This window comes from Mesocricetus auratus, unplaced genomic scaffold (assembly GCF_017639785.1).
Source record: "Mesocricetus auratus isolate SY011 unplaced genomic scaffold, BCM_Maur_2.0 Super-Scaffold_6730, whole genome shotgun sequence".
NCBI classification, from domain to species: domain Eukaryota; kingdom Metazoa; phylum Chordata; class Mammalia; order Rodentia; family Cricetidae; genus Mesocricetus; species Mesocricetus auratus.
In genome coordinates this window covers 91831157-91856754 of record NW_024429184.1, presented here as the reverse complement: position 1 = coordinate 91856754, position 25598 = coordinate 91831157, and the positions used below count along the sequence as shown (strand labels likewise).

Sequence of the window (25598 nt, the reverse complement as noted above, 5' to 3'; positions counted from 1 at the left end):
CCTTCAAGGATATAAAAGGCCTGAAATGGCTTATTTTTACTTCCATCATGCCTCACCTTCTAAAGGTTTCATTAGTTCTACTAGGACTAGAGCTGGGGACCAAACCTTCAATGTGCAGCCCTTCAGAAGACATTCATTCACACTGTCTTAGTGGCATAGGAACCAACAATGCGATCCCCAAACCACCACTGATTTAGCAGCAGAGCCGCTGAATCAGTCTGTCTCCTCTCCCAGGTCTTTGCAAGGTCTCCTCCCTATCAGTTTGAAATGTTAGAAGTATTATTTGACAGTAACCAAGTGTCACAATCTGTTTTCATTACTGGTGGATATGTAACTAGTGTTCAAAATCTGTAATGGGCAGCATACGTAATCCACTAAGAAGTGGATGTAGATGAAAACACAGTGAGATACTGTCTTAGAAAAAAAGAAAATCATAAAAGATGAATGACGAGCAAATACTCTCCTAGATATAGTACAGAGAAACTGTACTAAATTGCAAGGTCGAATAGGCAAAGGGGATTTACAACAGTCTCACAGCGTGAAGAAGCCGGGAGGGGGGGAGTGTTTTTTGTTGTTCAGAACCGGTCGAGACCAGTACTCGGCTCCTTAAAGAATCTGCCGAGTACAGTAACAAACACTGTAAAGAAAGCACTCTTTCAAATGACTACACCCGAGGTAAAGCCCCATCAGGCCAGTTTTCGTAACACTGCGCTTGCGCGTTGTCTTCTCCGCCCTGCCCCAGTTCCCGACCAGCTCCGCCCCCAGGAAATTTGAGCTCTTCGCTACCCGTAGACGCCCTTCCCGGCTTCCTCCGCGGCGTTCCCACGCCGACGCTCCCGGGGTTTGCGGCGTTCTGTGCTGCTTCACTCTTCGCGTCAGCAAGCGGCCGAGCGATGGCAGCCCAGAAGATAAACGAGGGGCTGGAGCATCTGGCGAAGGCAGAGAAGTAGTACGTGGAGTCGTCGCTGGGCTAGCGACCCGCGGTCCCTGGCCGTGCGCGCGCGGGCGGACCGGGAGGGAGGGCCGTGATGCTGCCCGCGCCCGGGGCGGTGCCTTCCCCTGCGGGTCAGTCCCCTGCAGTCGGCCGTGCGGGCCCGGCCTCGGCATCTGCAGCAGGTGTCCGCATCACGGCCTCGTCTGCCCGGCGCCGGCTCAGAGTAGTTGCGGGCTCAGGGTTGGGCACCTTGTTTCCTCTTCACGACAGCCAGAAGTGACCCCAGGGGTGAAATCGCCCGGTGGAGAGCCACTGCTGGGAAAGAGACCCTGGTGCCATGCGGGGGGTGTAGACTAATTCTCCCTGAGACGTCCTAATCCCTGGGGGACAAGGTCCTTAGTCCTGTGGGTGTGCCACCTTCTGGTTCCGGACTCAGTAGGCATCCAGCTCTACTGGAAACTGCGAATTCTCCTTAATCCTTTGACACCATCAAGACACCCCATCACCCCCACCCCCCCCACACTCTTCTGTGAATTGCAGCATACATACATTAACGATTGTCGACTGTATGAAATTTCTTAGTACACTGTTAGGTGCATCATAAGCTAAGATCTTAACAACTTTCGAAATGGAAGTCCTCGCTGTACAAAAGAGGAACGGAGGCTGCCAGAAACTTCCTGCAGACCTGAACAAGGCTGCTCAGCCGAACAGAAGAGGGCCAGTTTTACGAAGTGAAAATCCAGGAGCTCTTTCTTGTATACTGCACTGCCTCCAGACAGTGGCTAGGAAGGTGCAGAGGGTGATTTCAAGAATCCGTTTTGCTGGTGAGAGCAAACAGAAACGAACAGAGCATGTGCTCTCAGCCATAAGAAAGTTGCATTATGTGAACTTCAGGGGGAAGATATAAACCACCAGAGTTAAGTAAGGATCAATAGGAGGCAGGATAGCATCCAATGGCTTTAACCAGTCCTCATGGCAGCTGTGTATGGAGCTGAGACTTTAGCTCCTAGGAGTCTCTGCTGGGGGAAGAGTGGTGGGAGAGGCCTTCAGTCAGGATGGGGCCAGAAATGAGTGGACATGCTTGTGGCTGCGGTGGGGATGTATTGGATTCAGGTCTGAAGGGTGTTTGAAGTTGCTCTAGGTAGAAGAGCCAGGGGATGGCAGGAAAAATGGGCCAGGAGTGTAGGAGAGGCAGTCAGATTCAACTCTTACTTTTCTGGTGGCAATAGCTCTCATTATCACTTAGTCTTAGGAATGTTTTCTTGCTGACTCTTAGGGCAGAAACAGTCAAGGTTCCTAACAGGTTAGCCATCAAACCATCATTAACAGGACCTTCATTCCTAACTAATGATACTCTGCTGCCTGGAGGTGATCTGCAGTTCTTTTTTTTTTTTTTTTTTTTTTTTTTACGAGACAGGGTTTCTCTGTATTGTTTTGGAGGCTGTCGGTCCAGCCCAGCCTCGAACTCACAGAGATCCGCCTGCCTCTGCCTCCCGAGTGCTGGGATTAAAGGTGTGAGCCACCACCGGCTGATCTGCAGTTCTTAAAATCTCTCCAGCACATTTAATCATCATGTCTTGTTTTCGATGAGTTTCCCAAATCACATCAATATAGGGTGTAGTGGATGCTTTTGTGAAGGGGCAAAGAGTTGGAATTTTGTGTTGCTGCTTATTTCATCAGTTATATAGATGACATTACATATAATTGAAGGATTTCATTTTTCTAGAAGGTGAAATTCTTCACAAACTTGAACATTGTTTACACATTTAAATGTTGTTGCAGTATATATGTGTATGCTAAATGTTAAGCATACTAAATACATTTACAGAGAGAAGTAACTTCAGATGTAGACTCTGGGTAGTTGGTACATGGGTCACAGGTACTTCTGTAGACCTGTGAAGGGTGTAGCCCCTGGATTCATATGAAGCTAGTAGTGTTTTAGATATGTGAAGAGTTTCACTAAATGAGTCGAAATTTAAAATGCAAGATGGTGTTCAGCAATCCTTACACACACCCAACTTTGAGACCTACTGATTAGCTTGAACTGTGAGTTTTAATTTTTTTTTAAATAAAAACAAAATACTGCAAAGAAGGCAAGAAAGATAAACACTTACGCTAGGTGCCCTTTGCCTTGGCTTCTAGAGTCAATCCTAGAAAACTGTTTCTCTCTGTTGTCCTAACACTTTCCTCTTTCGCCCTCCTGCTCAGTGGTGGCTAACTCTCACTCAGCCTTTGGTTTACTCCCCTTGTTTTTCTTCTGAATGTTGTTCCCTTAGTCTCTGCAGACTCCTCAAAGGATGCTGCGATCTTGGTGTAACAGATACTCTTGGCTCTTTAGTTGCACTCTCCCTGGTAGCCTCTCACCTGCAAAGGACAGTATACTTACTTCCAGGTTCTCAAGCTTGGTAAAGCACACTTTGTGGCACCCACCCAGTTTCTGGCTGTTTTGATCTGGAGTGGACAGTGTTGCTGCTGCTAGTCTGCGGGTCATGTTTGTTATGTTCGGATGGTGTATAGGTATTTCAGAAGAAGGAAAACTCCATTTGTGGTGGGACAAGGAGGGAGGAAGAGATGAGGGTGCGTTTATTATGAATAAGTCCAGATAGAGTTGGAAAGGCGGGGGGGGGGCTTGTGTTTGATGGTACCTTTTTAATAAGAAATGTCTCTCATTCTAGCCTGAAAACTGGATTTTTAAAATGGAAGCCAGACTATGACAGTGCTGCCTCTGAATATGGAAAAGCAGGTATTTGTGACTGGAGTCCCCTTGCTGTTGTGTATGGTGTTAACATGGTCTGATAACTTTGTCTTAGCATAATAATTTCAATACTTTGTGTCAGACTTTACTAGTTAAACAGAAAAGCACAGCAGAAGAACTGCACAGGCTTTGGCATATTCCTGGACTTACTGTTTTCAGATGTGGTGAGCGCTGAGTCAGAACCTGGTCCATGGTCTTGACAGCAGACATGGAGTAGTGTCGGCGGTCCAGCTGTTAGCATTGCTTCTGTTGCTTCTGTGGGTGCCAGCTTCATTCGTGGGTATCCATAAGTGTTGCTTAGTCCTGACTTAGACTTCTACTGTTGAATAAAGGGCTTTCTTTAAGTTTTTAAATGAGTCTCATTGGAGGAGATCTGCAAATCTCGTGTTTTCCCACATTAACGTTTGTGAGCTTCATTTTGAGAATCAGTTAAGCTGTGTGCACATTTCAGTAGATGAACCTGTCTGTAAGTATAAAATATCTAAAATGTGCAGCAAAGGGAATTCAGTAGTATTAAGGAATGATATAATAGCTCTGAACATCCGCTATTATTTTGGTATAAAGTAATAAAACTTAATTTGAGGCTGCTGAGATGGCTCAAAGTCAAGGTGCTTGCTGCCAAGCCTGAACACCTGAGTGTGGATCTACGTGGCAGATGGAGGGATCTCCTGTAAGTTGTCTCTGCCCTCCTGCGCATGTGTAATAAAAATTTATCTACCACAGATTTACTTTTTACCAAATTTTAGTTTAGCTTCAGTTTATATAAAAAAACCCCAAAAACTCTAAAACAGGTAACTACCGTTATTATGTTCAGAGGGCTTATTTTCTTTTGGAAGGGAAAACAGAAGTCTTTAGTCCTGTATTTAAATATTGTATAAACTTTATTTCTTGCATTGTGCAAATTATTGTATTTTGTGTTTAAAGATAAATTTGTTTAAAATCGAGCTTTATATGGATTATGTGGGACACTTTATAGTCTTTTTTTATTTTTAAACCAGAGATATATATTTCAAGTTCCCTCTATGAAGGAAACTTAACAGCATGCTTTATGTCTTCCAGCAGTAAATATTCTGAGTCAGGTTTCCTACTAAAGTGCCCTTGGTTTACTTTCCATAAGAGTGTATGCAGAATAGAACCATGTGGGGGAATCTTTATAAAACACAGTGGGGACAAGCAGGGATAGGAGTAGTTGCAGTATCTTGTTTGTTTTTAACACTTGGCTTAAGAGTTCCCTGAGAGTGTGCTTTTAAGAAATAATAGTTGAGGACACTTACCTAGCAGGGAGGCTGAGGCAGGAGGATCCGCTCAAGTTGGAGGTCAGTCTAGGCTGTGTAGCTGAGTTCCAGCCAGTGGGTAGTACATGTATGGAGACCTTGTCTTGGAATGGCAGAACAAACAAAAGACACAACTTGAGTCAGTATGCTTTCTACTTTTCAAAATCCACCCTTGGTGATTTTCCAAAGACTGTAATACTGTCTTTCAGGGGCATCCTGATTGTTTCGCCCTAGTGAGCTACCCTTGTAAAGCAGCCTGCAGTGTATAGATAGCTAAATAGAAAAGCAAAGGACTCATTGGCACTTAAAGACTATGCCCAAAGCTAGGATTTATTACAAAATTGATGTGCTGATTGTGCTTCGGTTTGTGTAATGTAGCTGGAAGGGAAGAAGCTGGGGAGTGAAGTGTGCTCTCAGGTGGAGTGGGTTCTAGAAGGAGCACTTGGTATTCCCTGGAAGCAGCACCAATGTGTGGCTAAAAGTCAACAATTAAAACTTTAACATGCTTCTAAGAGTGTACTCAGAAAAATTATAACTTGCTTTAGATAAAAATAATATTTCACACTTCTATGAGACTCCCTTCTTGAGATCAGTGTATTTTATAATATTTCACATATGATGCAGATTTGGGTAATGATTCATTTGAGGGCTGTTAATGATGGAAATAGAAGGTCTCACTTTTTTTTTCTTTTCCTGTTTCAGCTGTTGCTTTTAAAAATGCCAAACAATTTGAGCAAGCAAAAGATGCCTGCCTACGGGAAGCTGTTGCCCATGAAAATAACAGGGCGTATCTTTTTTAGCTTTAAGCAGAAATGGAACAACTAGATTTTGACATCCTTTTCCTGTTAAAAATTTACTGTTTGAAGTAAAATGCTTTGCAGTTAGAAAAGGATGAGTAGTGTGTGTGCTTTAAAGCCCGTAGGAATATTCGGTGAGTGTCCCTGGGCGCGTGCTGGTGCAGGCAACCCCACTTGCCGGTTGTTTCCTCCTGCTCCCGCTTTGTTGACAGGGATTTGCCTTGAGATGAAGATTTATAAGCATTCTAGAACGAAATTTTCCTGGTGTATCTTAAAGGCTGTCATTTATAAATGTCCATTTTCTCTCACATGCAAAATGTAGTATCCTCGCACCTCATCCTGTTGATGTGTAGTGGTCTGAAGTTATTTGCAGTGTTTTTCAGGGTTTGGGTTGTAAGAGCCGTCAGTAGTGCTGGGGTGTCGCTACTCTACCCCTAGGATCTGTCTTTTGAAACCAGATGGATCAATGACTTAGTTAACTGCCTTTGGAAAGTAGATCTCAGGAAACCATTGATTCCTTCTTCTTTCCTTAATTTTGACATTGTTATATCCATTCAGCCTTTTTCATGCTGCCAAGTAAGTAATTTCTCACCCTTTATGTGTTTGCAGATGTTTTAAAAGTTGGTGTTTTGCTCTAGGCTAAGAACTTTTCTTCAAGCTCTGTGTTTTTAAATACATTAATTTAATTAAAATAATTATTTTCATATGCTTTAGTTATCATCAGCTGAAGTTTAAAGGTCAAGTGTCTCCTAATTATAATAAAGATTTTTTAATTAAATTCTGCGTAATGATTTTGCTTGTGAAAACACAAGTGACTTGGAAGTCATTTTTCTTCCTTTAGTTATTGGTTGCTAAGTGCCTGTGGAAGAGATGTGAGCTTTCTCCTTTTGTGGACCATATGTATTTGTTTGAAAACTTAGAATTGGGTTTGTCTTTTAGCCTTTCTGAGGCTGACTTAATTTTGCTGAATAAAATCAGTGTTTGGTTTTCCTTTCTCTAAAAAGTAAATGAATAAGAGAAGAGGCAAGGAAGGAACTCCAGTGTGGCAGTAGGGGTCTGGGGTGGCACACTGCTTCAACTCCTCTGCTGTCACTTCCTTACCAGCATCTGTACAGGTTTCTCCTTACTTGATGAAGGTCTCATCAGAGACACTGTATTCTCTTTACAGAGCTTATGAGCAAGCTGGCATGATGTTGAAGGTTAGTAATACTGTATCAAAATGGCTTTGGAGGTACAGTGAATTAGCAAACTCCTAAGGTAGAGTCATGTTGACGTTGATGGAGGTAAAGTGAATTAGCAAACTCCCAAGGTAGAGTCATGTTGACGTTGACAAGTTTCCTCTCTGGAAAGCAAGAGGCAGTGAGGGTTGTGGGAGTGGAAGCAAAGGTTATGTCAAGATGTCTTGCCAGGGCAGTACTAATTGGACCCACGCGCACAAGTCAGAGCTCAACCTTGGATGTCTAGCTACCCACCTTGTTTATTGAGACAAGGTTTCTGGCTTGGTGCTCACTAATTAGGCTAAACTGGCTGACACTTGTAGCTACCTCGTCAGAGCTGAGATTACAAGCACCTATCATATGCTGGGCCTTTTGTTGTTGATTTTTAGACCTAGATCTCAGATGGTATCTACTCTGTACTCGTGTGTGTGTGTGTGTGTGTGTGTGTGTGTGTGTGTGTGTGTGTGTGTGTGTGTGAGAAAACGTTAACGTATGGATGAAATAATTGAATTGTTAAAACTCCACTTCTTAAGTTGACACATTTTCTGCCCCGTGCTGCATGCTTTTCCTGAAGGAGATGCAGAAACTGCCTGAGGCCGTCCAGCTGATCGAGAAAGCCAGTATGATGTACCTGGAGAACGGCACCCCTGATACAGCAGCTATGGCCTTGGAGCGAGCTGGAAAGTAAGTGCACACAGCTGTTGTGGGGTGTCCTGGCTTTGCAGAAGACTCTTTTGTCTTGAAAAGTTCTTTAAGAAGCAAGTGTCTTAATTCTCACAAGTTGTCTTCTCTGTCTAATTCAGGCTCATAGAAAATGTAGATCCAGAAAAGGCTGTACAGTTGTATCAGCAGACAGCTAATGTGTTTGAAGTAAGTTAGAATTTTGTTTCTTTAATTACTCATAATGTTTTCATTCATAATATATAGGAGAAGAAAAATGCAGTGGATTCTTTTTAAGGTTTTTCTGTGTCCACAGCCCAACTCTGTTCCTTTTTTCTTCTAGAGGTTAGTGAATGGGCTAGCAGCTTTGGTGCTACCATCCATGGCATTGCTTTATGCGGTTGTTATGGAAGGGTAAGAAGAGTTCCACATTAACCCTGCCGACACTCCCTTTTCTTTGATTCCTCCAGAATGAGGAACGCCTCCGGCAGGCAGTTGAACTTCTAGGAAAGGCCTCCAGACTGCTGGTACGAGGACGAAGGTATGGCTTTCAAAACTGTATGCCTATACATCATTTGTGTTTTGAATCTACATTTGGGACTTACACATAACCTTGGATCTAGCTTATCTATGCCTAGACAAACAATGGAAAAATGGTCATCTTCTAAAGAGTAGGCACCTGGAACGAAAACCTGTGTTTCTGTTACATAGTTCCAAAACGTATCATGCTTTTGCTGCCTAACAGTAGTTTAGTTCAGTGGAAGAAGAGCTATCTTGATATGCCATTAAATGACAAAAACATCCTAAATACTCAAGGTACTTGATTTTTGTCATTAAATGGAATTGTTTTAGTTATCCTGTGTTTTTTGTGTTTCCATGTGAAGTTAAAAATGGTTCTTTCGTTTTCTGTGAAGAATTGTGTTAGGATTTTGATGAGGATTTCATTGAATCTATAGATTGCTTTTAGTAGGGTGGCTGCTTTCACAATATTAATCTTACTGATATACGAGCATGGGAGATCCTTCCATCTTCTGGTGTCTTCAGTTTCTGTCTTCAATAGCTTAAGGTCTCTCGTTTGCTTGGTTGGAGTTACCCAAAGGTATTCACGCACACATGTGGATGTGTGTGTGTACGTGTTTTTTTTTTTTTTTTTTTTGTGAAAGGTACTGTTTCCCTTACTTCTTGCTCAGTATATTTGTCATTTGTATATAAGAAGGCTACTGATTTTTATGTGCTAGAAATTGTTTATCTGCTATAGGAATTTCCTGGTGGATTTTGGGGGTCTTTTATGTGCATGATCACCTGCAAATAAACATATTTGACTTCTTCCTTCCCTGTTTGTACCCCTTGATCTCCTTCTTTGTCTTTTGAGACAGGGTTTCTCTGTATTGCTTTGGAGGTTGTCCTGGAACTGGCTCTGTAGACCAGGCTGGCCTCAGACTCACAAAGATCTGCCTGCCTCTGCCTCCCAAGTTCTGGGATTAAAGGTGTGTGCCACCAATGCCTGGCTATTTCTGTACATGTAGTGTTTTAACTATGTGTCGCAGAGAATTTCTTTTCTGATCTTGTCTTTTTGTGTTCTGTATGCTCCTTGTAGCTTGATAGGCAACTTTTTATTTAGGTTAGGGAAATTTTTTTCTGTGATTTTGTTGAAGATATTTTCTGTGCTTTGACCTAAGTTTCTTCTTCTATCCCTATTATTTGTAAACTTGGTCATTTCATAGTGTCCCCGGTTTCTTGGATGTTTTGTGCCTGCATATTTTTTGGTTTGCCATTTCTTTGATTGAGGTACCCATTGCTTCTACCTTGTCTTTAAGACTTTTCTCTCTGCTATGTCTTGTACTCTGTTGGTGAGACTGACCTCTTTTGTTTGACATCCTAATTTTATCATTTCCAGTTTTATTTCAGGTTGAGTTTTCTTTAGTGATTCTAGTTCTTTAATTCTGCTTTCATATCTTGAAATGTTTTCATTATTTCATTCAACTATTTTTTTTTTCCTGATGCAAAACAAGAGTTTTTTATTGTTGTTTAACGAGCTAACCCCATTAGCTCTGTCCTTCGACCATTCATCGCTACGGATGCTTGGAGAAGGACCCCGAGAAACCACAAGACTGGGAATATATTGGGTAGAGCAAAGGGAGTATCTAGGGTTACACAACAGTCCCAGGATTGGTGCACTTCTGGGCTTGGGCGACCTGTCCTGTGTTGATTGGTCAACTGGTTGTTATGGCCTATAGGCCCTCCCAGGGTAGTTGCTATGCTCTGCACGTCACTGTTGTGCACTTGTACGGTAGAGCACACCCAGAGCTGTAAAGTGCAGCCTGCCAGCTAACTTCTGATTAGTTCCTTGCCACGAGGAGGGTTTCTGACGTCTAGTCACTAGGACAGGAGGGGCAAGGTCAGGCAAGCACATGTTAGCCTGTCATGGCTGCTAAAGCAGGGAGCTGGTTCTTTCATTACCCTCTTCTAGAAGTACTGGTGACAGGACTCAAGCCTGTTAGGGGTTCAAAGAGATGGTAACAAGCCCTACCATTAGCTGACAGATTTTTCTGAGGAGTGACATTTGCATCCATTGTCATATTGTCCCTGATGTAAGGGAGTTTCCTTTTGACTTAGCATCTCAACTAGGGAAAAGGGATGATGTGTTCTTTCCTGTGCTTCTTCCTGCTGACTCTGGGGCACAGTTAGGGATCCAAGAAGGCTGAAATGCAAAGAAGAGAATTCAGGCAATGGGGTGTCTATCAGAAGCTCTTGCTTGGCAGACTCTGTTGAAGAGACAGAGGGTGTCCACATCAGCTGGACTGGTTCACATCCACAGCAAGTCCAGGGCTCACAGTCCTTAGGAGCTGACTGTAGTCAGTAACTGATGCTCAGATGCGTCTGTCAGAAGCGGAAACCTGTTTAAGACATGCTTAAACTGGGAACAGAAGTTAAAACTTATGTATTTAATTGGAACTCTTTAAATCCATAATTTTAGTGATCAGGAGTCCTTTTGACCTGTGAGATGTAATCCAAGCTTTATGATTTTTGATCCTCTGAAGCCTATATGAACTTTACTATACAAAAGGACATAACAGTTTTAGATATATTAGCATTATCAATCTCTACTGAAATCCACATTGCAGAAAAAGCAGATATTGGTTATCTGTAAAACAGCAGGAATAGACTCATACCTTTGAATCCTAGTAAAAACTACAGATTTGGGTTAGAAGCATGTACATTTTTCTTCTGTCCAGAGAGCCAGGTATAGATTGGACAGAGGTGCCTTGGACCTGATGAAAAGTCCTTTAAGTTCATAATTAGATTACAACTAAAATAAATCTAAAACCTTGAGCTTGTGACTAAATAGCAGGCAGTCACTGCTCTATCAGCTTATCAGAACTTTATTAAATTCTCAACTTTTAAGTCTTTAAAAGTGTTATGCTCTTATATCCTTAGATCCTTATTGAGGAGCCATATTTAAGGCTATATATATATCAAGCTGACTATAGTCTTGTGGATTTGATTGCCTGATGCTGTCAAGCTGACAGCCATTAATACTTTCAGAGACCTGAGAAGGATAAATTTTATACAGTTTCTGAATCTATTAAAAGGTGATAGGGACCAGTCCATATACAGTTAGCCATACCCAAGTCTCCATTAGCATTGGAGGCATCAGTCTTCGCCAGGCCTGTAAGGTGAGAGTTTTCTTTCTGTGGAAGAGGGACATGGAAAAGACGACCTTATTTTGTCTGGGCAAAGGGGGTGTAACCAATTTTCCAGTGTCCAGCAGCTTTGTCCACGGTCTGGGCCAGGTCCTAGCAGCTGGTGTTGCAGTTGCGCATCTCGCTCACTGGTGAGCGTCGTCATGATCCAGGTGCAGGAACCAGGGTGCCTCGTAATCTTCTTTGGAGACTGGGTTACTGTCAGAATCTGGCAGTTTGTCTGATAGTATAAGCTTTTAAATTAACATTTTAAATGCCATATTCTACAGGTCTCTGAAGCATTAGAGACAAAATTTGTCAACAGGACTGAGTAAAAGTAAAAAGGAGGAAGCAGAGTATGATCTCTGATTCTCATGTTGTAGCAAACAGACGGGACATTTAAAGATACAGAGTAGACTTAAAACTGCCAGTGACAAGAAAGCAGATCTGCTGCAGGTGGAAGAGGCAGGGTTTTTGTGGGAAACGTGTGCCCTAGTGGGCCCTGGAAAGGTACGCCATTCCACAAACAAGCCATGCATAATAGAGGCAGTGAAAGGAAATTAGAGACAAGGAAATAAAAGGCAAAGTGAATGAATTATGTCTGGCAGAAGCTGTCTAGACTGTCCCTCTTTCTAGGTAAATTTCTGAATAGGCAGCTTTGTTTTTAGTTACTTGTTTAAGCTTGACTGTTGAAAACATACAGGGGACTAAGTAAGGTTTATTCCTGTAACTAACCATTAGTACTTAGCATGACTAAAATTAACAAACTTGTTCATTTATAAGGATGACTATTAACTTGTGTTTCTTAACATCTTATAATAGGTGAGCAGCTTTTATAAAACTAGAACTTTATACTGTCAGGTTTAGCTTTAAAAACAATGATTTTAAGTTGAAGCTCTTTAAGTACAAACATTAACAATAAAAACATTTTATAAGCAGAAATGTCCCATAACCTTATAAATTTAAAAATTTTAAAAAGAAATTTAAAATCTCTTAATTAGGCTATTCCACGTGGCCAAGATGGCCATTGCAGGATCTTTTTCAACTTCAGCAAAATGGCTACCAGCCAGCCATGTGACCAGCTTGCCATGTGGCTAGCTGTAAATTGTGGCAACCCGCACCATTTGTTTTAGCTCTGTGCTTGTAACAAAACTAAGATTATGCTAGAAAACACAGAACGTTTTAATAAGCATATATAATTTTCTTTTGAGAAATAAACAGAATTAACCTAATATGGTTAAAATTTGCGTTTTTATGGTCTTCAGTAAAGAATTTATTCATATCCTTCCTTAAGAACCTTGAACATATTTTTAATTGCTATTTTGAAATCCTTGTGCTTTAGCTAAATTGCTTTTCTCGGGGCCTATTGCAATATAGTTGCTGGCTTCTTCGAGGCGTGGAGGAGAGGCTAATTTCTTGGCTGCTCATGTTTGTGTTTTTGTGCTGGGATTGGAGTTAAGATGTTAGAAGTGTTTCTTTTTTGTTGGTTTAGTGATCCATTCTTTGGTTGCTGTGATCTACCCTGGATCCTAACCAAATGTGATGACTGTAAGGTCCTTTGGTAGAGACGGTTTCTGAGGGTTGACAGATGTTACAAAGGAATAGAGATGGACTAGAAACAAAGTCTATAGGGAAGAACTAGGGGGACAGCAGGTATGCAACAGTAGGTGGAGTTCCAGGGGAATAGGGGAAGGGAAGGAGAGGTTTCTGCAGAGGACTAATAGTAAGTCTGTACAAGCTGAACCAGAGGTCGTGAAGGACAGTGAAAATAACCTACTGGGTTCCAGCCTAGTGTTGCCACTGGAGGTCCTGGTAGAAAGGGACACAGAGAATGGAAATGGGCTAGAAGGAAAGCAGTCGTTTTTTTTTTTCAAGAACATAGGATCTAAAGGCACAAATAAATACTTCGATTCAGAAAAGCTAGACTTGTGCCAAATTTTTACTTAGTTTTTATTTTACCTTGATTTATGTGTAGGAAATAATTTTCATTATTGAAATTCTATTTACCAAGTTCTCATTTAATATTTAAGACTTTAAAGAAATTTTTATTTAATTAAAATATAATTACATTATTTCCCCATTTCCTCTCCTTCCTCCAACCCCTTCCATATCGTCATCCCTGTTCTCAAATTCATGGCCTCTTTAGATTCTTTAATTGCTATTGTTTTACACACACACACACACACACACACACACACACACACACACACACACACACACACACAGACAGACAGACAAATACAACCTTCTGAGTTTAGTGTTAAGCTACATTTTTTTAGAGCCGACTTCTTGATATTGGGTAACCATTTAGGGGACTCATCTTGGAGGAAGACTAATTCTTCCTCTCACAGCAGACCTTAATTGCCTATAACTCTTTATCTAGGGGGGTGGGGCCCTTTGAGGTTTCCCCTTGCACATAAGCTTGTTAACTGTTGTCATTGTTCAGTCTTGTTTAGACAACCCAATTTCGTTGTTATTGTTTTAAGCTCAAAGCCAATATTATTGGGGTTTAAAAGAAAAAGATCCCTGCGCAGGCTAGCTTTAAATCTCAGCAGCTGTCTAGAGAGAAGGCAAAAAGCCTTGCCTGCTGTTCTGCTATTTGAAAGAATAAGAAAGCCCAAATTATCAGCAACTTGGGTTCTAGCCATCATCTGAAAAAGACAGGAAAAGGTAAAAGAAAAATTGCTTTACATAGGTGCTTGTAGGGACTGCCCTGGGGATTTTAGAGAGAAGCCTGATTAGCAAAGCCAGTGAAAACACTGCGGTGGAGCAGTTGACAAACCCTGTCCTCCAAAGTCTATGATGCAGGGCAGTGCACCAATGGCCTCTGCAGAGGGTTTCACACATGCCCTATTTGACAGTTCTTTCTTTTGTCTTTAGGTTTGATGAGGCTGCACTGTCTATCCAGAAAGAAAAAAATATTTATAAGGAAATTGAAAACTACCCAACTTGTTATAAGGTATTCTTTGAATATGTCTTGCTCGGCTTTACTTTAGATAATTTTACACATTAGTATAAAATATTTAAGCAAAGATTCTATGGATATTTGTCTGTTTCTATAAAATAGTAATTTATGGTCTTATGTTTCTGACCATGACAGAGAAAGCCATTCTAGCCTACCTTCCTTACAATAGCAACACTCAATAAAATACAAAAGGTATTTACCTCAGACTCTGAACAGTAAAAATGGGGGGCCTGTAGAGGGTACTGGATACTTGGAGAAGTCACCAATTCAGAAGAGTTCATCCCTAGGAGTTTGTTTTCTCTTGTCCAGTGCCTTCAGATGCTCCTAATCATAGATCTAGGCAGGTAAGACTGCAACAAGGGAGAGTGTCTGCCTACAACCCCCCCCCCCCCCCACACACACACAGTTAAGTTGAGCTCTGGTTGTGGAGCTGCAGCTGATGTGGCTCCAAGGGGGCCCTGGTCTGTGGCTGGTGGACCTGGCAAGGGAGCCAAGAGAGCAGGGACATATCCCAGAGAGGAGAGCGTGGGAGAAGGGCATTCCCTATGTGTGTGGTTCATGCCCCGCTTGGCTGTGTGTGCCCGGGCCAGACCCAAACTGGGAATAACGGCTCTGAGAATTGAAATAAGACTGAAACCACTAAGTCTCATCCTGCCCATGAAAGTCTGGTGGATGGGACAGGCCCCAAGGTCACAACAAAGGATTCAAACAAGTCAGAACCACCGCCCACCAGAAGTCATCCATAGTCTGTGCAAACCCAGGATGGTTGAGTGTCGTTAAAACATCACACTTTTCCAGAGAATTACAGCACCATATGCAGTGTAACATTCACAGAAATCTAGAGACTCGGCCAGAATTACCCGTCACACAAAAACCAGGAACAAACACAGCTTACAACAGTATTGTGTCCTAGATGTTAGAATTACCACTTTAAGTTAGAAGACTTCCATGCAGTTACTGTAGCTGTTGTATAACAAAGGCGAACACAGATGGATGGGAAAGAACTGTTTTAATAGAGAAAAATAGTTATAGAAGCTGTAAGAGTGAGCCATTTGAAAATTTTGAAACGAATTACTAGATGAGATTAATGTCATAATGAAGACAACTTAATAGCTATTGTCTTGTAGCTACAACAAAATGCTCTGACAAAAGCCACTTCAGGAACAGAATTTGTTTGGGGGTCACAGTTTGAGACTACACGTACTGGGGCAGCTGGTCATGTTGTATCTGCAGTCAGGACACAGGACTGTAATTGTCTTCTCTCTCCCTCCCACCCCTTCTAGTCTAGGAGCCTAACCCTTGAAAGCGGCCACCGCCACAGTGGGATGGTCTTCTCATGTCAGCCTTATCGAGACAGTCGCTCTCACGTAGGCAGTCTCTGGAAACTGCTGAAAAGCTTGTCTCCTGTGTCATTCTGAAATCTCTTAGGTTGACAATCAGTTTTATCTTCACAGCTAAGACTCGGCGATACTGAAGACAGATCAGTAAAGAATATACAAGGGTGGCTTAAGTGCATTGTAAAGGCTGGGCATGGTAGTGTATGTCTGTAATCCTAATTCTGCTGAGGCAGAAGGATTGTGAGTTTGAGGCCAGCCTGGACTGCATAGATAGGTCCTGTCTCAAGAATCAAACATCACCAAAAAGAAGTTTAAAAAGTAAAACGCTTTATGAAGAGCTATTCTCCCAGGAAGATGTTATCCGTGGTGTTCTTCATTTTCTTCTAAGCAGTGCCATTGTCTCTGTTACCTAGAGTTCTCTAGTGTCTTTCATCTAATATCTAAAAATTTCAGGTTGTAATTGTAAAGTTACAGGTCGTCACTGTTTTATTCCTTCTTCAACATTAATTGAATATAAATATTTGAAAGAAATTCTGTAAACTTGCACTGGCTGCATTCTTAGGCTTTGAGGTGAAAAGGTTGTCCTCGGGCCATTAATGCCAGTGTCAGCAGGTTCTGGTTAGAGCACACAGGCTCTGGCCTGCTCCACCTTCAGGGCCCCCAAATCCCTGTGTGCTGTGCGCACCATTTGATTCTCATGGTATTCCAGGCTGTTCCTTCCAGGTGTCCTGTGGAGTTACTGTAGAACTCTGTGTGTTTCTCATGTATGAGCTAGTGCTCGGAAAGTGAAATTCGTTATTTTAAGTACTCCAAGAAGGTGGTTATGAAAATAGGTATCAGTTTGCATCATAGCCTTCCCTCTCGTTTCAGAAAACAATTGCTCAGGTCTTGGTTCATCTACACAGAAATGATTATGTGGCTGCAGAGAGGTGTGTCAGGGAGAGCTACAGGTAAGGTCTGGCTGTTGTCACTGACTGGTGTTGACATTCCTGTTTCCTGAATTAGCATCTTAGGCAAGCTTTGTTTTAATCCATGAAACTCTTATGCGTCTTCCAAGAGATAAGACTGCCATTGCAGTTCTTTTGTTGTGTCTCTTGTGTGCCAAGCACACCCTTACTGAAGAGCTCCAGCTTTACCAGTTGCTTTCTGGCTTACGTTGTTCTCTGAGTGATTGTAGTTACTTTGTTATCTTCCCCTTTAAATGGCAACAACAGCCAAAGAAAAATGGTTGTGTGATATGTTGCAAATCAGGTTGAGGCATTTTCTTGAGGGGTCATGAATGTGTCTTGGTAATTTATTACTGTGGGAGTGTCTTGAGCACTGTAGGGTTCCTAGTGGCATCCGTGGTCTCCACCCATGGTTGTCAGTAGCATCCCAACACCTGTAACAATCAGAATGCCTGCAGATCTTCTCCTGCCTTTGCTGGGACAGTTGTCCCTGATGAGGGAGTCTTGATGGAGAGCTGAAGTGTGGTTTGTGCTTCCCATAGCATACCAGGGTTTAATGGCAGTGAAGACTGTGCTGCGCTTGAACAGCTCCTGGAGGGATATGATCAGCAAGACCAAGATCAAGTGTCAGAGGTCTGCAACTCACCCCTTTTCAAGTACATGGACAATGACGTAAGTGGGCCTTTTGGGTTAACTTTCTTCCTCTTGAAGTGATTTTCCTCCTGCGGATTTGTGAGTTTTCTCTATACCTGTATTTTTCAAGTTAAAGTATGCTCATAAAGGAACCAGCCAATCCAGTTGAACTTTACTGTGTTTAGGTGACGTATCTACCAAATGCATTCATGACCACTTATCTGCTTCCTAGCTGTGTTGTCATGTGCACATTATAAGTTTAGCCCCATTTCTCTCTTCCTCTGTGCTGTCCGGTTTCTTGGTTTATCCAGTTGCTGTTAGACTTCTCCCTGAAAGAGGCCTGTCATGTGCAGGCCTATAAGCATCCCAAGTCTGAGGTAGCTGTGTGAGACAGGCTATTAATTAATCATCTTCAAGCCTTATCTGTAGAGTGGAAAAGTTCAGTTTGTCCTAGACTATTGTGAAGAATTCTCTGGTCTTCTTGTGAGAAACAGACTCACACTTGAGTGAGTCATGGGTCTTCTCAGTCCTCCTTTGTATATTTATCTGATTGCTAATCTTAGAGTCCTGTCACACTGTCAAATTAATTTAAGATCTTGAATTTTCTTATAATGATAGAGGTCAAGAAATAATTTTTTTTATTTTAGGTAAATTCTTACACATACTTTTCATTTTTTCTTTTTGAGACATGGTCTCAATGCTGTATAGTACTACCTGGCCTTCAACTTAGAGCCTTCTTGCCTCAGCCTCTTGAGTGCAGGATGTACAAGTGTGTACCACTCACTCCACCAAGCTTCTTGTGAGCTTTTGAAAATGTGTGTGTGCCACACTAATGTATATACGGTATCTTTCTTAACGCTGTCCACCTTGTTTTGAGACAGTCTGAACCTGGAGCTCCTTGATTTGGTTAGCTGGCTGGCCAGCAGGCCATGGATCCTCCTGGCTCTACCCCACTAGTGCTGGGATTGTAGGCTTTTGTCACTACATCTGCATACTGTGTAGGTGCTGGGGATTGGTCTTTGGTTATATAGCAGGCACTTTTCCAACTTAACCACCCCAGCTCCATGTCCAGGTTTTAAATGTGGTTTGGGGGATTAAACTCAGATCTCCATGCTTGGAAAGCATGACCTTTACCAATTGAGGTCTGTTCCCAGCTCCAAATTTGTATTGTTTGTAATTTGTAACTAGTTTACCCTCTCATTTACTTGGTAGGTTTTTTTCTTCATAGCTATTAGAAGTATTATTAAATGAGTACATCCCTATTGTCTGCAGTTCCAAAATTAGGTGCATAATTGATACATCTACCATTGTCAGCAGGTTGGTTGCATCTTGATCCAGGGCATTTCTCTCAAAGTGCTGGTTCATGAGGATGGATGATTAGGTTCTGGTCTTTTAAAACTTGTTTTTGTTACCCTGTGCATGTATGAAGTATGTGTAGGCACAGATGCCACGGCATACATGTGGAGGTCAGGACAACTTTGTGAAGTTGCTTTTCCTTCTATCCTGCCTTGGGTTCTGGGAATTGGATTGTGTGGCAAACCCTTTCACCCACTGAGCCATCCTGCTGACCTCATGAACATGCACTTCTTTCCTCTAAAAGATTTGTTTTTATTTTTGTGTGTATGAGTGTTTACCTGCATGTATTGTACACATGTGTGCCTGGTGCCTGCAGAAATCAGAATAGGAGTTAAAGATGGTTGTGAGTCACCATGTGGGCTTGGGAACTGAACTCAGGTTCTCTGCAAGAGCGGAAGCCCTTCTGACTTCTGAGAGCCATCCCTGCACTCCCACCCCACCCTCATCCACCTCTACCCCTGTCGTTTTTATAGTTAACCAATGCTAAGACACTATCAGGATTCTAGTTTTCCAGCTTTAATAACATGTCTTGCTGTTGACAGTATGCTAAGCTGGGCCTAAGCTTAGTGGTCCCAGGAGGGGGAATCAAGAAGAAATCACCAGCAACGCCCCAGGCCAAGCCTGATGGAGCTGCCAGCACAGCTGCTGAGGAGGAGGAAGACGAATATTCAGGAGGCCTATGCTAGTACCCTTTCTGCGGAAATGAGGAGACGGAAGTCCTGGCAAGCCGTGTTCACGGGATTAGGACTCTTCTCTGGGCATCTCTGTGTCATGGAGATTATGATGTTGAATATTAACATATGTCAAGTTTAGTTTGCCATCTCCCCAACTAAGCCATTGTATCCACTACCTGTGAATCACTGTCCTTTCCAATGTAAGAGTGGAAATGAGCAGAAAATACAGTCATATTTTAATAATTGATTTTCAAATGTACAGGCAAATTATATCATAAACAAGGCAAAGCAGGAAATAGGCATATTTACTGTTTTCTCTTGGGTTCTTGTAATTTATTGTTAGATAATTTTCATTGCATTTTATTTAACGTTACCTCTAAACATAACTTTTTTTTGTAAAAAATGATTGTTTCAAAACTGGCCTGGTTCTTCCCTCTGTCTTTCTGTGTTGTCACATGAAGCCCATGCATGTTCTGGCTAAGGTCCTCAGGAGAACCCACAGTGCCTAAAAGAGAGGCAGACAGCAGGTCCTCATCATGCGGTACTCCAGAGTTGTCAACCTTTTTGTCCGTGGTGATGGTTCATGGCTACACCTTCCACCCTTACGGGGTGATAAGATCATTGATGATCACAGAGCTGGGGACATAGTTGTCACCCTCACAGGCAGGTTACACGAGTGTGGATTATCAGCCCCAGATTTGATGTGCTACGACTGGAAATGGTACAGTTATCTTCCCATCCTGTCAGTTTGCTTGCACTGTACTAATAGCCGCAGCTGGCATCATGGACCATCAAGAAGCAGGACAAAAACATGGTGAAAACCTGGGATTCTCTTTTTAGAGATATGAAACATAATAGTAATAATAATAATAATAATAATAATGCTCCTGTTGAGGGAGGGCTTGTCTCATTTGAAAAGGAAATTTAGCCATCACCATATTAGATCCATTTAAATTATTGAGTCTCTTCAGAGACAAACTTGGGACAAAAGCTTTATAATATTTAGCTCAGTATGTGACTACAAATGCGGAAGGCAACATATTAAAATGATGCTATAAATGTCTTCAGCCCTCCCTACAGTGTTGGTGTTTCTTCCCAAGAGGACTGTGCTCAAGTATACTTGACTCTTTACCAAAATGAGACTAATTAAGACCATTTACGTGTGTACAGAATGACAAATAATGTTCGTGTCAATCTAGTATGCATGCATTTCTTAACCTCCAAAATAATTTTGATTTGGAATTCATCAAAGTAAAATGCCAAAGGGGGAAAATGGTTTTGAAAGACATACATTTAGGACTGGGTTACCAATCTTTTCATACCTCAAAGACCTTCCATGGTTATTTCCTATTTGAAGCATTCCTCTTTTGGCCTGTATGGTTTAGACTGATCACATAGTCCATGTGAACTGAAGAGACTGCAGACAGCAGCAGTGTGCACTAGGCAGCAATGCTGGCTGGAGTAGTTCCCGACACCATGCTCCACTGCTGTCTCCTTATAGCATACTGTATTTGCATATAATATGCTTAGTTTTGCTGGATTTCCAAAATCTAGGAAAAACTCTTTATGCTACCAGACCTAGTGGCAGATCTTAAACAGACTAGCATCCTCTGCCAGCTGTGCTTGAGAGGGTGGATGTTGTTGTGCAGTCTCTGCACAGATCTAATGCGCAACACTAATATTAGTCTTATATTTTCCCCTACGTTACCTGTATAGTTCTTTGGGTTTCAGGACATTGTCTTTAATTGCATTGAGATTATGAATAAAGCTGTATTTGGCATTTTTATTTAAAGGGGAAATTGGTATTTCGGAGATGGCATCAACGTTGTGTTTACTTTTAGATCCAACCAGAAATGTCAATTAATGCTTATTTGAGCAAATTAGCACTTTTTAAAAATAGATTTGGCCGAACTCAAAGGTTACTTTAGACTATTGTATGGCCCGTGTTATTCAATAAAACCTTGTATGGGGTCAGTTTTACTCATAGACTATTGTATGGCCCATGTTACTCAATAAAACCTTGTATGGGGTCAGTTTTACTCATAGACTATTGTATGGCCCATGTTACTCAATAAAACCTTGTATGGGGTCAGTTTTACTCATAGACTATTGTATGGCCCATGTTACTCAATAAAACCTTGTATGGGGTCAGTTTTACTCATAGACTATTGTATGGCCCATGTTACTCAATAAAACCTTGTATGGGGTCAGTTTTACTCATTTTCACTGTAAACAAAAAAGGAATCATGAGTGCATTGTGGAGCAACATTGTAGCTCAGTTTTAAAACAACAGAGGGGTTTAGACAGTTATACCTCCTGCCATTAGACACCAGAGTGCAGGACTTAGAACTCATTTTTATGTTGGTTATTCTGTCTGGTGTCTCATAAGGAATGTTTGTTCCACATGTACACATTTTATTTTTCTACCCACGTTGTAAGTCTTTGTTCCGGAGAACTTAGTAAGACATGGAAAACTTAATGTTTACAAGAAGAATCGTTTCCCAGAACTCTAGCACCCTCCCTTTGAAAGTGAAAGTCTGCATGAATATTCTAGAATCATCTAGCGTTTAGTTATATAGTAAGTGAAGTCAGTCTACAGAATACATTTAATATATTGAATTTGTAAATATTCAGAGTATGGTATTTGTGTATGGAATCTGTGCATTATCATATTTTTCCAACTTTTTGGTGAGTAAAATAGTAACATGTTAATAGAAATTAAATGATTGCTTCTGAAGAAAGATAATTATGAAAATAAAACCCAACTATATGAATTTTTTAGTCTTCTATGCTTGTTCATTCTCCTCAAGGACACATTTTCTTAATTATTTACATTATTTTAGTTATCTTTTAGAAGAGCAACAGTATTTTATTTGTCTTCAGTTTTTTGTTTTTTTACCGTGTAGGAGCCATGGACTTTTTAGAAGTTACTGTATATTATTTGCGCCTTTGACAATGCCAGTCATTTATGTCCTAGCATACTGCTATAAGGAGTGCTCTCTGGGGAGCTTGACGACTAATGAATACCATCCAAAAGAAGAGTTCATCATGGGGTCAGATGAGGTAAAAGTGAATGGTTTTGTTTTGCGATTAGACTTAATTAGAGCATAAGTTACTAATGGGTTTCACCTACAATTAGACACTTGCTTGCTATACATTATTGTCCCTAACTCTGTGTGAAAATTAGTAATATAATTTGATACTTAAAGTTAGGATAAATTGTAGTAAGAAAAAAATAATCCAGAGAGATTCTTGGACTCTGATTTTATGTTTCTGGGGATTCAGTGAAGTGTTCATGTTGCTTTTGGTCACCAAAGCATTTGCAGTCCATGAAGTGGCTGAAACATAATGGGTGGCCATTGTTGTTGTGTGCCTAGTACCAGTAAATGTAACAAACTGACTTTGATTTGATGATTTAAAGACATACTAACTTGAAAGGGAAAAAAATGAGGCACACATTGATTTTTAAAAATGATACGCAATCCCTCTCTAAACTGTGAGTGTGTGTGTGTATTTGAGTGAGTAACTTCAGTAGATCTTTTGCATTGAAAGAATGGATGGATTCTTATATTCCAGGATCCATATTCCAGGATCTTAGAATTAGAGAGTTACATGTACAGATTTAATTAAATTCTCATAAAGCTTAAGATGTATGCCTTTCATATTGTATTCCCAAATCTCAGTGGGCCTAAGTTGCAGCCTTAAAACTCAAGTTTCAACATAGAAAATGCCTAGCTAATCTATGATGTTAATGCATCCACCTCACATGTAGGAAACTTGAGTGTCAGATTTTCAAAACCTGAATTTAAATTCTCAAGCATAGATTATCAAAATGACTATAGAATCATTCCCGAAACAAGAAAGCAATATTAGCATTGAACTTGACCTGCTTTATCAACATAAAATGCGTATTTTTGTACCTACTTAGGCTAAGTCACTAAATTGAGCCAAATATGGAGAATAAGCACACAATCTTGGGATCTTTAGAATGCTGTTGGGTAGGCAACAGAGTCAGAGATGGGGTGTGGCACCCCCTGTGGGAGATGCTGCAGGCTGCCTGCACAGCCTCATAGGGACACATGACCTTTGATCACTTGCACTCCTGTGCCACTTGGACAGGGAATACCAAGTCCCTACCTTTGGGGTCGAACTCTGCTAAATGTAAAACAAGTAAAAGAACAGTGGGTCCAGAAAGGAAGCCGATATAACTCCCTTGAGAATGAGGTCAGGCCTTGAAATGGGAGGGGGACATTAGACAGAAATAACGCATAATTACTATATAAATTAATGACAAGTCAAATATGATGGGACCTTAAAGGAAAGGAGAAGTTTCCATTTAAAACCTGGAGGGGGGGGCGCTTCATTAAGAGGAAACAAGATAGGGAAAGAAAATCATTTGAGAGGGATGGCGGAGGGAGGGGTAGGAAAGCCAGAGGAGTCTTTTCAGAAAGCAGCCCTGAGAGCCCCTCCCCAAGCAGATCCCCCGAGGACCCTCTGGATTAATCCTCAGAACAGAGGGAAGATTGGACTTTTATGAAACCTTTTAGAGATGGCAGGAAGTTTCATGTCACAGACATGATTTAGTTCCTTCTAGCATACATAACACCTGGGCTTATCTGAATAAGAATGCTCCCATAGGCTTATACATTTGAATACTTGGTCTTTAGTTGGTGGCTGTTATGGAGAGGCATAGGAGGTATGGCAATCCCAGAGGAAGTATGGCCCTGGGACAGGCCATCTTGAGTTAGCTCTTTCTGCTTCCTGTTTGTAGATCAGGGTAAGAACTCTCAGCTGTTCTTGCCTCCAGGCTTTGGCCCACCATCATGGACCCTAACCCTCTGAAACAGTAAGCTCAATGAATTCCTTTCATAAGTTGCCTTGGTCATGGTGTCTTAGCATAGCAATAGAAAAGAAACTAAGATGCACTTGAATTGCATTGTTCATCTGATCATGAATGGCCAGTGGTCAACTATCTGAACACAGGAGGGTGAGCCTACTACAGTAAGGACTGTACAATCTACGAGTGTCTTGAAGCATTTGTGATCACTTAAGAGTTAGTCTTTCCTAGCTCATGGGAGTTTACTGCAGCACAGAGTGATTCCACACATCTTCATGTTTTCTCTTTCCGGACAGTCATTCTGTTATCCCCATTTTAGGTGACTAGACAAATTCAGGGGCACTGACACTCTGCATGTTTTCAGAGTTAATGTAACAGTATAGTGTTAGAACACATGTTTGCCCCTTTAAGACAGTGGTCATTCTTAAGATTCAGATCCAACAGTCTGAAGATAGCAGGCCACTCCTCTCTGAGGCTCACTTTGGATCAAAGCGTAGCCTATGACCCTACCCTTACCTGGCTGTTCCATGCTCTTCGTTTTGGACGCTATGTTTGACTAAATCATGTAATATAAAACCTATATATTTCATGATTTAGAAGAGAGGTTATAATAATCAAGCTTACCCTTTGGGGATTTCCTTCTTTAAGGAGGCTGTCTTTCTCCCCATCCCTCCTCTTCTCACTTTTAATGAAGTTCCTCTTCAGGTTTTAAGGGACGCCTTCCCTTTAAGACTTCCTTTATGTTGGTAGATTTCCTTTTTTCTGTCTAATGCATCCCCTCTTACCTTGAGGCCTGATCCTGGTGTCAAGGCCCCTTTTCCTAATAAACGTCATTTCCTGAAGGGTGATGACATGTCAACTTTTACATTTCCAAACCCGCCACTCTGGTTTTCTAACAAAGCATGAACCCTGAAGGTTAAAAGTTAAGTTTCCTGGGACATCCTGGTCTATACCATGAGTTCCAGACCAGTCAAGGCTACATAATGAGATACTGCCTTAAACAAATAAAATTCCCTGGTAGAGTCCATGCTGAGAGTTATCACACAACCGAGAGAGGATCTAAGCCCTTTTGGATTGAGGAAGAGGAGAGAGAGGAGGGCACTGGTAGTTTCTCCGTTGCTTGTCTGATCATTCAGGTTCATACCCTGATATCTTACTCCCGATTTTTTATTGATAAAGAATAATTATATTCCCTTGGAGAATCTGCACAAATTGTGCATAATCTTTTCACAATAGAGGTTTTGGCAAATGTATATATTTATGCAAGATGTTTTGATCAAGTACTACCAGCCTCTGCTATTTAAAAAGTTCCATGTCCACTACCATTGCTTCCCCTTTGTGAATCACTTTGTCCCTGCTGATATTGTCCATGTAGAGCACCTATGTGACAAAGGAAATTAACATGAACAAGAAGTGCTTTCTAACCTTATTCTAATTCTTGGTATGCTCTACCCCAAACACCACTTTTCCTATCTCATGCAAAGGGCAAACTTAAATAATGAATACATAAACAGATTACTCTTCAGGTC

The 25598-nt window shown here is 41.4% G+C and overlaps 1 protein-coding gene across 2 annotated transcripts; it reads left to right on the top strand.

The window, feature by feature from the left end:
* Nucleotides 1-791: 791 nt before the first annotated feature.
* Napg (NSF attachment protein gamma) lies at nt 792-22006 on the top strand. Of its 2 annotated transcripts, none has more exons than XM_040741720.1 (12): nt 792-949; nt 3610-3677; nt 5666-5750; nt 6319-6336; nt 6929-6959; nt 7552-7661; nt 7781-7847; nt 8108-8178; nt 14201-14279; nt 16493-16572; nt 17112-17241; nt 19101-22006. In XM_040741720.1, exons 1-12 carry the CDS (start codon nt 894-896, stop codon nt 19242-19244), a joined length of 939 nt encoding a protein of 312 aa, XP_040597654.1. In that variant the 5' UTR covers nt 792-893; the 3' UTR covers nt 19245-22006. The 2 variants fall into 2 exon arrangements, with proteins under 2 accessions (XP_040597654.1, XP_040597655.1); XM_040741721.1 differs by having other exon boundaries at nt 933-1065.
* Nucleotides 22007-25598: the final 3592 nt, after the last annotated feature.

What these genes read in the sequence shown, in the direction of transcription:
- Napg (XM_040741720.1), top strand. Translation starts at nt 894, where the DNA reads ATGGCAGCCCAGAAGATAAACGAGGGGCTGGAGCATCTGGCGAAGGCA. An exon ending in CTCTGAATATGGAAAAGCAG is followed by an intron (nt 3,678 to 5,665) that starts GTATTTGTGACT and finishes TTCCTGTTTCAG; the next exon opens with CTGTTGCTTTTAAAAATGCC. An exon ending in TGTGTCAGGGAGAGCTACAG is followed by an intron (nt 16,573 to 17,111) that starts GTAAGGTCTGGC and finishes TGCTTCCCATAG; the next exon opens with CATACCAGGGTTTAATGGCA.